The sequence below is a fragment of the Tursiops truncatus genome, chromosome 3 (assembly GCF_011762595.2).
Source record: "Tursiops truncatus isolate mTurTru1 chromosome 3, mTurTru1.mat.Y, whole genome shotgun sequence".
In the NCBI taxonomy this organism is placed as follows: domain Eukaryota; kingdom Metazoa; phylum Chordata; class Mammalia; order Artiodactyla; family Delphinidae; genus Tursiops; species Tursiops truncatus.
Genome location: NC_047036.1, coordinates 27931667 through 27949856, shown reverse-complemented (window position 1 = coordinate 27949856; position 18190 = coordinate 27931667). Strand labels below are relative to the sequence as shown.

The following is an 18190-nucleotide window of genomic DNA, read 5'->3' as shown; positions in this document are numbered from 1 at the left end:
GTCCTTCTTTGTCTCTTGTAACAGTCTTTATTTTAAAGTGTATTTTGTCTGATATGACAGTTGCTACTCCAGCTTTCTATGATTTCCATTTGCATGGAATAACTTTTTCCATCCTCTCACTTTCAGTCTGTATGTGTCCCTAAGCCTGAAGTTGGTCTCTTGTAGACAGCATATATACAGGTCTTGTTTTTGTATCCATTTAGCCAGTCTATGTCTTTTGTTTAATCGATTTACATTTAAGGTAGTTATCAATATGTATGTTCCTATTATCATTTTCTTAATTGTTTTGTGTTTGTTATTGTAGGTCTTTTCCTTCTCTCATGTTTCCTGCCTAGAGAAGTTCCTTTAGCATTTGTTGTTAAGCTGGTTTGGTGGTGCTGAATTCTCTTAGCTTTTGCTTGTCTGTAAGGGTTTTAATTTCTCTGTTCAATCTGAATGAGGTGCTTGCTGGGTAGAGTAATCTTGGCTCTAGATTTTTCCCTTTCATCTCTTTAAATATGTCCTGCCACTCCCTTCTGGCTTGCAGAGTTTCTGCTGAAAGATCAGCTGTTAACCTTATGGGGATTCCCTTTTATGTTATTTGTTGCTTTTCCCTTGCTGCTTTTCATATTTTTTCTTTGTGTTTATTTTTTGATAGTTTGATTAATATGTATCTTGGCATGCTTCTCCTTGGATTTATTCTGTATGAGACTCTCTTCGCTTCCTGGACTTGATTGATTATTTCCTTTTCCATATTAGGGAAGTTTTCAACTATAATCTCTTCAAATAGTTTCTCAGTCCCTTTCTTTTTCTCTTCTTCTTCTGGGACCTCTATAATTTGAATGTTTGTGCATTTAATATTGTCCCAGATGTCTCAGAGACTGTCGTGAATTCTTTTCATTCTTTTTTCTTTATTCTGCTCTCAGTAGTTATTTCCACTCTTTTATCTTCCAGGTCACTTATCTGTTTTTCTGCCTCAGTTAATCTGCTATTGATTCCTTCTAGAGAATTTTTTATTTCATTTATTGTGTTGTTCATCATTGTTTATTTGCTCTTTAGTCCTTCTAGGTCCTTGTTAAATGTTTCTTTTATTTTCTCCATTCTATTTCCAAGATTTTGGATCATCTTTACTATTGTTATTCTGAAATGTTTTTCAGGTAGACTGCCTATTTCCTCTTCATTTATTTGGTCTGGTGGGTTTTTACCTTGCTCTTTCATCTGCTGTGTGTTTCTCTGTCTTCTCATTTTGCTTAACTTACTGTGTTTGGGGTCTCCTTTTCATAGGCTGCGGTTTTGTAGTTCCTGTTGTTTTTGGTGTCTGCCCCCAGTGGCTAAGGTTGGTTCAGTGTGTTGTGTAGGCTTCCTGGTGGAGGGGACTGGTGCCCATGTTCTGCTGGATGAGGCTGGATCTGATCTTTCAGGTGGGCAGAACCACGTCTGGTGGTGGGTTTTGGGGTGTCTGTGAACTTATTATGATTTTAGGCAGTTTCTCTGCTAATGGGTAGGGTTGTGTCCCTGTCTTGCTAGTTTTTTGGCATAGGGTGTCCAGCACTGTAGCTTACTGGTCAGTGGGTGGAGCTGGCTCTTAGCATTGAGCTGGAGATCTCTGGGAGACCTTTTGCCGTTTGACATTACGTGGAGCCAGGAGGTCTCTGGTGGACCAATGTCCTGAACTCGGCTTTCCCACCTCAGAGGCACAGTCCTGACACCTGGCCAGAGCACCAAGACCCTGTCAGTCACACGGGTTTCTTCTGGCCTCTGCTACTGGCCAGCAATCCTTGGCATTCCTTGGCTTGAGGCGGAATAACTCCAATCTCTGCCTCAGTAGTCACATGGCATTCCTCCTGGGTCTCTGTGTCCGAATTTCCCTCCTCCTTATGGTCATTCCTCTTGCAGTCTGCAATCTCCCTCCACCCAGTCTCTATTTACACCTGGAAACAGGAGACGCTCATGCGCAGGTGGAGTAGGATATCCCAGGGATGCAGTGGTGTCTGCGGTTGACGCCAAGCTAATTGAAGGTGTTGTCTCCTCATTGTAGTTTTGATTTGCATTTCTCTAATAATTAGTGATGTTGAGCATCTTTTCATGTATCTGTTGACCATCTGTATGTTTTCTTTGGAGAAATGTCTATTTACATCTTCTGCCCATTTTTATTACGTCTTGTAGTTTCAAATTGCATTTCCCTAATGAAAAATGATGTTAATAATCTTTTCATGGGTTTATTAGCTATCTTTTGTGAAGTTCTCATTTAAATATTTCACCTATTTTTATTGGTTGTTTGTCTTTTTCTTACTGAGTTGTAAGAGATCTTTATATATTTAAGAGACACGCCATTTTTCAGATATATGTTTTGTAAATATTTTCTCCTTGTCCATGACTTACCTTTTTATCTTCATCACAGTGTTTTTTGATGAAGGCCAATTAATTGATTTCTTTTCTTTTAGCATTTGTACTTTGGGGTTTTATTTAAGAGATCTTTGCCAAACCCAAGTTAAGTAAGGATTTCTCCCAAGTTTTCTTCTAAAATTCGATATATTTAGCTCTTAAATTTCACTTGAAAGAGAAATATGATGTCTTTGAAGTTAATTTTTGTATATGTTGTGATTTCAGGGTCAAAGTTAATTTTTTTTCATGCATTTAATTTATACAGTTCTTTCAGCATCACTTATTGAAATCATTTTATATATATATATATATACATATATATATATATATATTTCTGTCTTTTCAGATTATTTTCCCTTATAGTCTATTACAAAATATTGAGTACAGTTCCCTGTGCTATACAGCAGGTCCTTGTTGGTTATCTATTTTTTATGTAGTAGTGTGTATATGTTAATCCCATGAAGGCTTGCTTTTAAGTTTTGCTAAGTGAGACCAGGACAACATTTATTCCAGGTATAATTTTGTTCCACTATTGAGGCAACATCCTTCTGATGCCTTGTGTATTGTAAGGCTATTTTCCAATTTGACTGGTGGGAAAGCAAACTATTTCTAGCACTGTGTAATCACTGGAGTTGTTCCACCTGAATCTTTCCAGTGTTTTCTTTTATTAAATTATTCCTCCTGCTTCAGTTAGTTTATTCCCATGCATGGGCTGAGAAGTACTCAGTTAAAGGCTTGCAGGGAATCTGCTACACATTTCTGAGACTCTCTCTACATGCAGCAGACCTCTCTGTGCATGTCTCTCCTCTTCCATAATCTGTCCGGCAAACTCTTAGCTACTTTGGCTTCCTCGAATTCCTAACTGCATCCTCAATTCAGAGAGACCATTAAGCTGTTTGGGGTCCCCCTCCCTGCACTGCAGCCTGCAAACTCTCTCTAGGCAGTAATCTGGGTAATTGCTGGGCTCGCATCACTTGTTTGCTTTCTTTCAGGGATTGTAGTCCTGTGCTGCTTGTTGTAGTGTCTGAAACCATGGTTTCATATATTTTGCCCATTATATTTTTAGTCATTTACACCAAAAGGGAAAATTGCATTTCTGTTACCCCATCAAGATTGAAACTGGAAATCCCTTTTCCTAGATATTACATCCTGTTTGTGTAAGGTTGGGAGTGTCTCTACAATATCCTCCTCAAGCCACATATCTTTAGGATTCTAGTTTAAAAACATCTGGCATTTATCAGAGAGAAAGATAGTTGAAGTACTTTTAATTGCTGACTTGTAGTGTGAACTTTTTTTTTTAAATAAAATTATTTATTTATTTATTTATCTTGGTTGCATTGGGTCTTTGCTGCTGTGGGCGGGCTTTCTCTAGTTGTGGCAAGTGGGGACTACTCTTCGTTTCGGTGCGCGGGCTTCTCACTGCAGTGGCTTCTCTTGTTGCGGAGCATGGGCTATAGGCATGCAGGCTTCAGTAATTGTGGCACGTGGGCTCAGTAGTTGTGGCTCGCGGGCTCTAGAGCGTAGGCTCAGTAGTTGTGGTGCACAGGGTTAGTTGCTCTGTGGCAGGTGGGATCTTCCCGGACCAGGGATCGAATCCGTGTCCCCTGCATTGGCAGGCAGATTCTTAACCACTGTGCTACCAGGGAAGTCCCAGTATGAACTCTTGATTAAATATTACCTAACACTTCTCAAGGTTCATATCGTTTTTCTAGGGTGTACATTAAAAGTAATACATACCAATATTATTGATAAAAAATATTTTGAAGTAAATTGTAGATATTGTATCCCCTTCTCCCCAGTAAAAATTTGCCTGTGACGTGGGATGTTGGTTTCACTTTCCAAATCCTCACCAGCAGAGCGCCAGCCAGGGGTTCTTCTTTCTTGTCTATGTGCCAAGATTAGATGCTGGAGCCAGGACCATGTTCAGAAGTGACAGAGAGGGGGTGCTCAGAGCGCTGCCACAGTCCCCTGATCAGTGGCCGATGCCCCACCTTCTGCTGAGGTACATATTGTCTGTTGTAACAAGTATCAGTGCTAACAAACCCCTCCTTGCTGCAGTGACTGGTGATTTCTATTGTTAACGTTTGCTTTTAACAAATACGCACAGGTGAGCACTTATTCCTGAGGGCAAAGAGAGGAGAGGATAGTCTAATACTAAGACCAGAATCGATTTCCCAAGGTCAGGTGGGATTGAGGAGAGGAAGCCAACTCTTAACAGAGGGGCGTTTCCATGGGCATCAAGGCAGATCATTCCCCAGAATATTCTCCAGTAAGTCACCCACCCACACACCCATCCTCCGATCAAATATTCATTTACCATTTTTATCTTTGAGGGAAATGCAGAAATAAAACATAGTCTGTACCTTCAGTTTATAATCAAGTGGAAAATCAATCATAACCAGTCATAAGATTCATTAACCTGAATCTCACTGCAGGAAATGCAGCTCCAGTTGTCACTTTTTAATTCACCACATGATAGCATCACTTCTTTCTATAAGACTTTCATAGACTTCTGCCTGTCTTACACACTAAGCCATATGTTCAATAAACATAGCCTGTGTACTGAATTTTCTCACACTGGGTTGCAAAGGCTCCATCCGTCTATCCATACACATATCACCTCTCTCCCCTTCAAAAGATGAATCGCAGCACCTTAATCTGATCACGGCCACTGCAGGAAGCAGTGACTGAATCAATACAACCCTTTGCTCTTGGGGACCTCTCAGGAGACTTGGTACAGATTTAGCAGGAAAGCAAAACAAGTAACTAATAGTGTGAGTCTGTGTTATCAGCAACACTCAGAGGGCTATGAAGCAACAAAGGAGGCCTTCTCGTTGCCAAGGAGGCAACCCTGGCAGCACCATTTGGAGAGAACAGCCAGGGTGGATAAAGGTGTTAGCAGAGTACCTTGCCCTCTGCCAGCCATCCCCTGGGCCTCGCGAGAGCACTGAGTCTGGCTATCCGTGCTCTGGAGAATCAAAGTGCTACAAAGACCCATCCCATGGCTGTGAAGATAACCTCTCCTTGGGTCTGGCAGGGGAGTTTATCTTTACACCACCATCAAGAGATCTTTTATCTTAATCCAGGGTCAACTTCAAAGATGATTTTTCATTATTTTGATGTGTATCTTTTAAAGCACTTCATCCTGAGGAGAAATATATACTGTCCATGGAAATAAAGTTTTTTTGAGCAATTAGGGACCTTCATAAATGTTGAGGAAAGATCTCTAACATGAACTAGTGGTATGCACACATCTGCCTGGTTTTAGATGAGGTGCCCATGACTAAGCTTTATTTCCATCATTTTTTCCAGTGGTTAGCAGATAAATTAATAACAAAGTGAATGAATAGACAAATTGTGGTAGATCCATATGATGGAATACTATGCAGAAATAAAAAGGAGCAGAGTATTGGCACACAAAACATACAAATAATTATGCTGAATGAATGAAGACAGATAAAAGTGAGTATATACTATATGACTCCATTATGTAAAGTTTTAGAAAATGCTAATCTCCAGTGAAGGAAAGCAGGGCAGTGGCTTCCTGTGGTTGGGGGTGATGCAAGTAGGGACAGGAGGAAGGGATTACAAAGGAGCAAGAGGAAACTTCGGGTCTGACACATACACACACACACATACACACACATACACACACACGCTTGCACACACATGTACATGTCAAATTTTATTGTGGTGATGGTTTCACAAGTGTGTATGTACAAACACATGAAATGGTATACTTTAAACATGTTCAGTTTATTTTATGTTAGTTATACCTCAATAAAGCAAAAAAAAAAAAGGGTGGGTACTATTATTATATATCCTTATTGTTACCTGAACTAATCTCATTTACTCACTTCAAAGTTTCTTAAGGGCACAGTTGATGTTCTGCTCTCAATGATCCCAGGAAGAGATCAAAGAACAGTGATAAATACTGACACTTAGCTGGTCTCTGATGAGAACCTCAGCCCAGTCTACTTGTACGCTCTGGTTGAGCTCAGCATGTTCAGAGAATATAAAGAATGAGGTGAGCTAGGGTTGTGGACATTCCTTGGTACTCCCATCCCTTCTTGACACCACTCTCCATGACAGAATTTCTAATTTGGTCAGGTTTCAAGGACCTTGACTGAGCTACAGTTATTGGGCTGGCCAAAAAGTTCGTTCAGGTTTTTCCGTAAGAGTTTTTTCCAAAAAGTCCGTTACGGACTTTTTGGCCAATCAATATCAGTGGGTGGAGTTATTGCTTCTTAACTGAACAAACTCAGTCTTTGGTCTCTTTCTTCCATTTTTTCTTCCACACAAGTGGGTATAGAGAGCAAGGACTCCTCTCCTGTCCTTACCTCCAGTTAGAGCTAGTGAATCACTGTGGTATATCGATTTCGAAGGTACCACACTTTCCTGATTCTCTTCTTACCTTGTTGGCCACCCTTCAGTCTTCTTTGCTGATTCCTCTGTATTTCATCCCCCCACCAATGTTTTAACCCATTCGGGCTGCTGTAACAAACATACCATAGACTGGGTAGCTTATAAATAAGAGATATTTATTTCTCACAATTCTGGAGCTTGGGAGGTCCAAGATCAAGGCAATGGAACATTCAGTGTCTGGTGAGACATGCTTCCTGGTTCAGAGAGAGCCATCTCTTGCTGTGTCCTCACATTGTGGATGGGGGAGGGGCCTCTCTGGGTTCTCTTTTATAAGGATGCTAATCCCATTCAAGAAGGCTCCGTTCTCATGACCTAATCACTTCCCAAAGACTCCACCTCCTAATGCCATCACATTGGGGGTTAGAATTTCACCATACGAATTTTGGGAAGACACAAATATTTAGTCTACAGTACCCAGAGTACAGTCCTCATGCCTCTTTTCTTCTCTGCTACATTCATACATTCTATTTCATGGCTGTCAATATCATCTATATACCTGTGATGTCCATATGTACACCTTCAATCTGAACCTCTCTGAACTCTAGACTTGTATATCCAATGGCCTTGTTGACATTTCCTTTCAAATGTCTAAGAGACATCTTAGCATGTCTCCAACTGAGCTTCTGATTTCCCCACCCTTATCAAACCTATTCTACCTTCCATCTTCCTCATCTCAATTATTGGCAATTCTGAACCTTGTCATCATCCTTGAGTTCTTTCTTTCTGTTATACCATACATCCAATTCATTAGAAAGTCTTGTTGGCTCTACCTTCAAAATAAATCCAGAATCTGAGTGATTCCCACCATGTCTTTTGCTACCACCTGATGTAACCCACCATTATCTCTTACCAGAGTTAATTCAATAACCTCCTAACTGCTCTCTGTGCTCCTGCCTTTCCCTCCCTACAGCCATTCTCAACCCAGCAACCAAAGAGATCCTTGTAAATCCTAAGTCACTTCTCTATTCAAAACCAGCAATGGCTTCTTAATTTGCTCAGGGTAAAATTTAAAGTCCCCACTAGGGATCTTCATGCTTTCCCCTCTCTCCCTCTCCCACCATTCTCCCCTTGCCCGCATGCTCCAGCCACACCACCCTCCTCAATTTTCCATGTCCTCCTAGCATATTTCTTCCCAATTGAGGATCTTTGCTATTACTGTTTCCCTGGCCTGGAATATTCTTCTACCAGATAGCTATTTTCCTCAGACTCTTATTTTTTTCAGGTTTCTGTTAATATCATCTTAGTAGGGAGGCCATTTTTGGCCCCCTTATATAAAATAGAAACCCACCCCTCTCAGTCACTCACTGTCCTCCTTAGCCTGCTTATTGTTCTCTGCTGCTCTTACCACTATCTTACATAGTACATATTTGTTTGTTTGTTTATTTCCTTTACCCCTGATTCCCACAACCTCAAACTAGGACATATTCAAGCATGAGGAAAGAGTCTCTATTTCCTTCATTGCTATACTCTCAATGCCTGGACATAGTAGGCAATCAATAAATATTTGTTGAATGAATAAATGAGGTATTCTCTTTTTGCTAAGGTAGTAGTATTCAAAGGTTCCCCGATACATTCCATCCCTAATTTCTTCCTCTCTTTGGGAACAGTGAGCACACTATTCTTTAATTCAGGCTTAATCTTTAAGGCAGAGTGTTAGAAAAGGACTGGTGCCCATGTGGTTCAGGACCAACATAGGACCAGTCTGACAATGGTAACATCCACAGCTGTCAGCATGGGTGCTCAGAGACTACCATACATGGGCACTTAATTGACCACTAACCTCTCATTATTAGGCTTCTCTAATTCCCAATTCTATAGCATCTCCACCAAGTGTTAAATTATTTTAAAGAATGAGAACAGATTGTTACATTTGATGTTTTTTATTTAGAAGCAATCTCAAACTTACAGAAAAGTTGGAAGAGAAGTTAAAAGAAAGCAGAAAACATTTTGTGTTCTAAATTATTTAAGTTGTCAACTAGATGTCTCATCACCTTCAAATATTGATACTTCAAGGTATATACCTCTAACAAACAAGGACATTCTTCTACAAAACCACAACAATCACAATCAGGAAATTAAGTGAAACGGTACTACCATCCAATACTCTGTCCCCTTTCAAGTTTCACTAATTGATCCAACAATGTCTTTTGTAACAAAAGGATCCTATTCAGACTCATGTGTTGCATTTAATTGTTATATCTCTTTGGTCTCCTTCAATCTAGAAGAGTTTTTCAGTTTTCTTTTGATTTTCATGGCCTTTTGAAGATAAAAAGCCAGCTATTTTGTAGAATGTCCCTCAATTTTGGTTTGTCTGATGTTTCCGCATTGTTAGATTCCGGCTATATATCTCTGGCAGAGGTTTCACACAAATGATGTTGTTCTCACTGAAGCCTATCAGGGAGTGTGCAGTTTTGATTTTCCACCTCACTGATGCTGTTTACTTTGTTAACTCGATTAAGGTGATACCTGCTAGGCTTCTGCACTCTACTCTTTTGAGTACTTTATAATTAATAAATATTTGGGAGGAGGTACTTTAAAATTATATAAAGATTCCGTCCATCATCGACCTTTCTATTCATTTATCTATTTGTATCAGTATGGATTCATGGTTCTTATTTTATGTCTAATAACGTATTACTATTGTGTATTTTTGCTTAAACTTTCCTAGATTCGGCTAGTGGGTGCTCTTTCATGCTAGCTCCTCTCTCCTTTTGATGTGCTCTCATCTTTCTTTGAGTCTTTCTTTGTTGTTGTTGGCTTTTTTTTGTTGTTTTTTTGTTTGTCTTTTTGTTATTTGAGCAATAAAATGATTCAGGCTCATCTTCTGTTTTCTCTAAGCCATTTCTTTAAGGAGTCCTAGTTCCTTTAGTGGAGAATGGTATTTAGAATCCAAGATCTGAGTGTCAGACGTGTTCATTGCTTTTGGGGTGTTGTTGCTCCAACATACTCAAACGGACAGGCCTAGGGAATATATGTACGCATACACACATATACGTAACACTTATGCACATTTATATCTTTATTTCTGTATACATCGATACATACATCAACAGCTATGGGTTCCAACTATGGATTCAGTTACAATACAACGTCACAGAATTCATTCTACTTTTTTCTCTTTTCTGACTGGTACTTCCCTTCACTGGCAGTGAGAAACTTGACTCCCATTATCCTTGCTGTGTTAACTTATTTAATCAATCCCCCTGTATGTAACCAACCTCCAGTCACTGCCTCAGTTGCCACCATCACCCCACGCCTCCTTACCCTGCCGGTATTTCAACACCCTGCTGGGACATCCCCTCTTAGGGGGGTGCCCTTCTCACTCTGCTCTGGCTCTGATACAATTCATTGGGCAGCTATCCTACACAGATGTCCTTTTTACATTGCTGAGGCTCTGACCCCTTTCCACAAGCCCTATCCCCCCCTTACCCCACCTGGGCTCCCTCTGGGAGACCACCCATGTGGATCTCCTTCCATCAACCCTAGTAAACCCTTGTTACATTTCATTTTGATTAGGCTTAAGTTGATCCCAAACTGATGTTACTTTCCATTTACTGCAACATTTTGATCCAAGTGCTGCACCTTTTTTTTTCTGAGATGCACTGTTTTCTTTCAGCCAATAGTATGTCTTTATAATCAGGGATCCATGGCTTTCTCAGCCATGGCTTTCAAAGGGGCATTGGCATGACATTGTTTCTTTAATCAAATGGATTAATTACGATGTCTGAGGAATGGTCCAATGGCATCCACTTAGTACAAAGCCAGGTAGCTTTACAAAATCTGCAATGAATAGATTCTAGGGTCTTCAAATTGAGCCAGGAAGACAAACTCCCTGGGTGTTGGGAATGTACAGAGTGGGCAGTGCTTATTATTGATCCGATTATACGTTGAATACAAATGGGTGGAAGAATAAAAGTGAACTGACAGTCCTGAGGGTTACAAATACCATCCCCATCTTCTTTCAAGGACTGCAGAGAGGTTTAAAAGAAAATAGTACTTGTGACAACAATATTAAAATGTATGATTGTTGAAGGTAATGTTTTTTGACTTCCAAGCACAGTTAAGGTCTAACTACGCTCGAAAACCTCAGAGGAAGACTCTTCTCCCTTCCATCCTCTGACTTGGCTTACGAAAAGAACTCTGTAAACTAGAGAGTATGATACTATGATTGCCGTTATGAGGTGGTGGTTGTGGTATTTGGGTAGGACTAACAGATGTTAATTCTCTTTTTGTGGCATATTCATTTGTAATACTTGGGGCCAAGTCAGGCTTGGTTTTCTTGGCTGATGTCAGTTTTTTGTCTTTCCAGCGTTAATGACAGCTTTGAAAAATGCCTTGAGCTAATTTTCCTTGAATTTCAGCCATCCCTTGTTCTTCTACAGGTTTTTAAGGAAAGTATGAATTTTTTATGCCTTATTTGCTTATGTAACAGAGGAAACTCTTTGTGAAGCATTTTAAATATTTTGTCTCAATTTGTTTTTTTACATGGAAAACACTTTACCAGAAGAACTAAACCACTACCTGAGACACTATGATAATGTCTATATGTTGGTATTCTTAGTTCCTTCACTCTCTGTGGATGAAGACATTACAAGGAAGTGAGACAGTTCTATATTTGATTCTACCTGGTGTCTTGGCTAAGTCTTTTCATTTCTCTGACCTTCACTGCTTCACCCTAGCTTTCCGCTTCACGGTGATGTGATCCTAGGCAGTTATTAACCTTTCAGTGTCTGTTTTCTCATCTGCAATCCAAAGATAATAATATTACCTGTCTAATTAATAGGTTTTTGTGAAGATTAAATAAAGTAATGCAGATACAGGGCAATGTCCAGTAAATAGTCAGCATGTAGTAAATGTTTGCTGTTCCTACCTCTTATTTAACAGTTGGATTTTACATGTGTTTGTAGTTTTTCTTCAATGGTAGCATATTTGCATCAGCCATGGGATATTTTGGAGACGATGCACTGCTTCCCAGCTGTGCTCTCTATAGAGGACATATCAGGAAAGGCAGTTGGCTTTTTTATTGCTACCAACCTTGGTCACCAAAAGGATTTGTTTCCTTTTCCCACTGAGCAGAGGAAGAGTTGAGCAGGATTAATTCTTCCCTCTACCCTGAGTTAACACCAGGCTTTGGAGGAATTTTATAAATTCTGGAGAGAGTAAGAGGAACTCAGTCTTGGAATAATAGCAGGATGCATATATGTGCTGAGCCATGTTGAAAACTTGCTGAAATTGGAGACGTGAATTGGTAGTTGCACCAGTAGGTGCAATTATGTGAGTCGCTTCCACAGTACTTGGGAAAAAAAAAAAAAAAGCAGAGAAAAGACCCTGAAAAAGAATATATATATATGTATAACTGAATCACTCTGCTGTACACTTGAAACAAACACAACATTGTAAATCAACTAGACTTCAATTAAAAAAAAAAATGGGGCTTCCCTGGTGGCGCAGTGGTTGAGAGTCCACCTGCCGATGCAGGGGACACGGGTTCGTGCCCCGGTCCGGGAGGATCCCACATGCCGCAGAGCGGCTGGGCCCGTAAGCCATGGCCGCTGGGGCTGTGCGTCCGGAGCCTGTGCTCCGCAAAGGGAGAGGCCGCAACAGTGAGAGGCCCGCGTACAATGAAAAAAAAAAAAAAGAAGAAGAAACAGAAGGAGGAAGAAGAGGAGGAGGAGAAGGGCAAGGGGGAGGGGAAGAGGAGAAGAGGGAAAGAAACAAAGAGTTCTAGCCCAAAGTGGTTCTTCAGTGCCTTTGCAACTGCCCTACTGTTGGGTCTTCATGACATTTCACTAGACATGCCTGTTTTCTCTGTATCCCCTTTGGACTCAAGCTATGCTCTTCTTCCCTAATATTTATGTAACAGGACAAGAGGCTCAGAGCAGTTCTATGACTGGCCTATGACAGCACAATATAACCTGTAATGTATGGCAAAGAGGATAAGGTTGCAGATGGAATTAAGGTTGCTAATCAGCTGACTATAAGATAAAAAGATTGAGCTGGATAATCTGGGTGGATCTAACATAATCACAAGGGTCCTTATAAATGGAGAAGGGAAGAAAAAGGGATAGTGTCAAGATGATGCGACTTAAGAGACCCAACTGGCCCTTACTGGCTTTGAAAATGGCGGAAGGAAAGGAAAGGGCCTCGGGAAACGAATGCAGCTGGGCTAATGCCTTGATTTAGCCTAGGGAGACCCGTCTCAGACTTCTGACCACCAGCACTGGAAGATACTAAATCTGTGTTGTTTTGAGTCACCAAACTTTTGGGAATTTGTAATGGCAATAACAGGAGTCTTATACTTACCCCTTGAAATGTCGTGGTGTGTACGTATCCAGTCTGAAGTCCTTCAAACTACCCGCCCCAGGCTTGTGAGGACCACCTTGTACTTGGATCACTGTTTGACTTGGCAGCACTGGCCGTGGGCAAGGTTGGATGAGTTGGTACCCTGCCCCCCTCCTCTCACTGAGCACGTATGGATGGTTGGAAGCCATGGAGAACCAATATGGGGCCAAATTCCTCCTGAATGGAATAAGGAGGCCCGTTTCAGCCCAGAGGTGAAAACCTTGGCTGGATTATCCCAGGAAGTTCTCAGGATGCCTGACAAGCACCCTAGTTTGCAGCATTAGCTCGTTGAGGTAAAGCTTGAGCCCCTGAATGGTTTCCTCTTCCAAGGTCAGCCTGTGCAGGTGAACTGGAGAAATACCTTGACACCTTCTTGGGCTGACTTACTTCCTCTGCTCTCCGGGTTTCCTTTTGGGTGAGTGGAGGTAGGCTTAGGAAATTAGAAAAGCACTAGAGAGACCTGCAGACTCAGAGTGGCTCATCGTCCTGTGGTCCTATGCATAGCCTCATGGTACAGATGAAGGGACTTGTCCAGGGTTGAACTAGCATTTGAACAGACCATTTCCCTTTGTGTGACTTGGCAAAGAGAAAAATTGCATGTTACTTTTTCAAATGAAAGCCCTAGCCGGGCCTGGAAGAGAATCGCAGAGACCGTCTGAGGAGCCTTGGTAGAGCAATGGTGGGAAAAGTTCGGGAACTGGGAAAGGCCGGAAAGGGGGCAGCACTGAGCTGAGGAGGGTCAGGGAGTGGGGTCCTCTCTGCCCCATCCCTGCGCTCAACATTTTCCGCCTGTATGAGGGGCTGGCCTGGGGGGGCCTCTCACTCGGAGTCCCGCCCAGGGTGACTCTCCCCGGGGCTCCCCTATTTGGCCGGCTTGGCCGGGCTCTGGGCGGGGCCGGCGGAGCGCGGGGGTGGGAGTCCCGGAGGAAGATGCGCGGAGCTGTCTTCGAGGAGGCCTGGCGCCCAAGGCAGAGGGGTGGGGATCGGGGGTGGGCTGCGCCCTCCCGCTCTGACCCATTCCGCACCCCACGGAAAGCAGACGCTGTCATCTGAATCACTCCACTTTCGGGAGGAGGGAGGGGACGGAAAGGTAACTAGCCCCTTTCTGCTTAAAAGAGCAAAGGGAGATCGTGGGCAGCCTTGCAGCTTCCCCCTCCCCACTCCTGGACCATGCACCCCTGCATCTTCTTGCTCGGCCACAGGCGAGGACTTGATTTCTTGAGCTAAAACTTGTTGACTTTTCTCTCCGCAACAACTGAACCATGCCATGTGCACAGAGGAGCTGGTTTGCAAAGCTCTCCGTGGTGGCTCAGCTCCTAAACTTGGGGGCCCTTTGCTATGGGAGACAACCTCAGCCGGGCCCTGTGCTCTTCCCGGACAGGAGGCAAGGTTAGTGGCTTTTCTTTATTTCCTTTGAAAACCGCAGGGGTAAGACGCGAGCAAAGTTGGTTGCTCTCTTTTCCCTTCCCCCACTCGGCTGAGCTCCGCAAAGACGTTTGGCTGAGTTGCGAGGAAATCTGGGCTGGGAGCATCTTGCATTTCAGTGCTTAAGGTGTAGATTCCTTACTTTTTACCGAAAGGCGAGGATCCACATCTCTTTTACACCGAGGATGCTGCAGTGAAGACTCTAGCTCGGAACCACCCCCAACTGTCTCTTTTGTCTCTTCTGAATGCTGCACTGCTTCAATCCCTACTTTTCAGATGCTGAAAACGGAAAATGATTTTTTTTTTAAAAAGTTCCAACTGTCCACTGGCAGTCATTGCCATGTTTTTAGTTAGTTTGAAACTTCTGGTGAGGTAAGGGGAAATGTGATTCCAACCCCCCCTGCTGAGTGAGCTTGGCTGTGTTTTCCTGGAAAGATTTAGGGCTGTGTTGTAAAAATAACAGACCTTTTAGAGAAAATTTCCTACCATAGGGGCGCACCTTTCCCTGTCCTGTCTTGCTGGTCACAGCTGGCTGCTTCTCTTTCAGAATTTCATGGAACTCTACAATGCTATAGAAAGCATTGGAGGAGTTGTGATGGAAAATGTGTTATTATTATTATTGTTGTTATTATTATATATTTTTAAAACCTAACACCCTGAGCAGGATGGTATTGTTGCCTCTGTTTTTTTTATTGGACTTGCAAGGGTCAGACACACTTTCCTGTTTGGTGGGGAGATCGTTGGACTTCTGAGGGGAAACAGTCATGGCAGCAGCAATGACCTGCGTGGCTGGAGTGTGTCCCATGTGCCAGGACTGCTAAGGCACTCTGGTGTGTCAGCCTCTTGACCACTGACAACAGCTGCCTGGGGTGCAGGGACCACTGTCACCATCCCTGCTTTACACCCATAGAAGCTGAAGCTTGGGGACTTTACAGGCTTAGCTATGGTGGAGTGAGGTTTTAAACCCAGGTAGCCACACTCCAGAGGTTGGCTTCTTACAATCAAGCAGCATTGTCCTAGAACAATAATAGGGACAACACACTCACACACACACACACACACAGCACGGGGTTAGCATCCATTAAGTCCTGCGTCTGCTGACAGTGCTCAAGTCTCGGGAAGCTTCCATAGCCTCCTGACCCCCTTTAATGCCCAAGACCACTTGGGTGGCAAACATCACCAGCCTGACATTGTTGAGGGTTTCTGCCTACGTTGCAAAGTTCAAATACTGCTGGAGACCTCATTTGCTGCTCACTTCCAGAGCCATCAGAAGCAGGTCCCTTTGCTTTCCTGGGAAGCCAGAACGAGCAAACCCTGGGGTGAGATGTCAGTCAGCCAGCACTTGCTTGTGTAAACGGTCCAGATACGATCTCCCACCCCCAAGTTTAAAATAGCGTTTGTTGTTCTTTGAAAAACAGCCCTTTTGTGAAAAGTCTCTCTTTTGCTGGCAGCACAAACAAAGCCTGCAAGCACTTCCCAGGGCATTTGGAGATGATTTGGTTCAAAGACACGCATTCTCCTGGGTTGGTTTTCAGCTCTGCTTGTTCCACATCTTTGTAAGCAAATTCAGCTTAGTGTGGGACAGACTCCACTGGGACTTGCTTTCTCCTCTCTAAAAAGTGAGAGATGGTTGTCTTTCCCGGTCACCTTTAGGGTTATGGGCTGAGAGGAGTTGATACCGAAAAATAGCTGTACAGTACTCTGAGCTTATTAGTGATGCACAGATATATATAGAGTTAAAAAATAATTTCCAAAAAATTTTCAGATTTTAATTAAAGACCTAAAATGTAAAACCTGAAACCATTGAAATCCTAGAAGAGAACATAGGCAGAACACTCTTTGACATAAGACGTAGAAATATTTTTTTGCAACTGTCTCCTAAGGCAAAAGAAACAAAAGCAGAAGTAAATAAATGGGACCTGATTAAACTTAAAAGCTTTTGCACAGCAAAGGAAACCATCAACAAAATGAAAAGACAACCGATTGAATGGGAGAAAATATTTGCAAATGATATAACCAATAAGGGGTTAAGATAAAAAAATATATATATACACACATATATATATGTATAAAACTCAATATCAAAAAAACCAAACAACCCAATCAAAAAATGGGCAGAAGACCTGAATATACATTTTTCCAAAGAAGGTATAAAGATGGGCAACAGGCACATGAAAAGATGCTCAACATCAATAATCATCAGAGAAATGCAAATCAAAACCACGATGAGATATCACCTCACACCTTTCAGAATGGCTATCATCAAAAAGTCAACAAGTAATAAATGTTGGTGAGGATGTGGAGAAAATGGAACCTTTGTGCACTGTTGGTGGGAATGTAAATTTGTACAGCTACGATGGAAAACAGTATGGAGCTTCCTCAAAAAGCTGAAAATAGAACTACCATGTGATCCAGGAATTCCACTGCTGGGAAAATATTGGAAGAAAATGAAAACACTAATTCAAAAAGGTACATGCACACCAGTGTTCATAGCAGCACTATTTACAACAGCCAAGGTATGGAAGCAATCTAAGTGTCCATCAATAGGTGAATGGATAAAGATGTGGTATATATATACAATGGAATACTACTCAGCCATAAAAAAGAATGAAATTCTGCCATTTGCAACAATGTGGATGGACCTAGAGGGTATTATGCTTAGTGAAATAAGTCAGAGAAAGACAGATATTATATGATATCACTTGTATGTGGGATCTAAAAAATAAAACGAATGAATGTAACAAAACAGAAATAGACTCACAAATATAGAGAATGGACTAGCAGTTACCAGTGGGGGAGAGAGGGGTAGGTTTAAGATAGAGGTAGCGGGTTAAGAGATACAAATTACTATGTATAAAATAAATAAGCTACAAGAGTATATTGTACAGCACAGGGAAATATAGCTATTATTTTGTAATAACTTCAAATAAATAAATAAATAAAATTAAACTAGAAAAAAATTCAGATTTTTAGAAGTCTTTTCATCAAAATATTTGTTCTCAATCAACTCACCAGTGGATTTACAAGTAATCCCCATTTGGTTCAAAAGAGAAATTTCTGAGCAGATTTCCATGTAGAACTAAGAGAGAGAGAGGGAGAGAAGTGAGAGAATGAGAATAAGAATGAGGGCAAGCTAGTTAGAGAAGGAAATTCTTTTTTTAATTTAATTTTATTGAAGTATAGTTGATTTACAATGTTGTGTTAATTTCTGCTGTACAGCAAGTTGATTCAGTTATACATATGTATACATTCTTTTTCATATTCTTTTCCATTATGGTTTATGGCAGGATATTGAATACAGTTCCATGTGCTATACAGTAGGACCTTGTTGTTTATCCATTCTCTATATAATAGTTTGCATCTGCTAATCCCAAACTCCCAATCCATCCCTCCCCCAACCCTTTGACAACAAGTCTATGCTCTATGGCTGTGAGTCTGTTTCTGTTTTGTAGATAAGTTCATTTGTGTCATATTTTAGATTCCACATATAAGTGATATCATATGGTACTTGTCTTTGTCTTTCTGACTTACTTCATTTAGTGTGATAATCTCTAGGTCTATCCATATTGCTGCAAATGGCATTATTCCATTCTTTTTGATGGCTAAGTAATATTCCATTGTATATATGTAACAC

The 18190-nt window shown here is 41.5% G+C and overlaps 1 protein-coding gene across 1 annotated transcript in view; it reads left to right on the top strand.

Moving 5' to 3' along the window:
* The first annotated feature begins 14095 nt into the window (after positions 1-14095).
* ADAMTS12 (ADAM metallopeptidase with thrombospondin type 1 motif 12) overlaps positions 14096-18190 on the top strand; it is a 374445-nt gene continuing 370350 nt past the window's right edge. Inside the window, exon 1 of the mRNA XM_033852779.2 lies at positions 14096-14520. Coding sequence (XP_033708670.1) covers positions 14394-14520 — 127 coding nt within the window. The 5' untranslated portion in view covers positions 14096-14393. The remainder of the gene's footprint in view (positions 14521-18190) is intronic.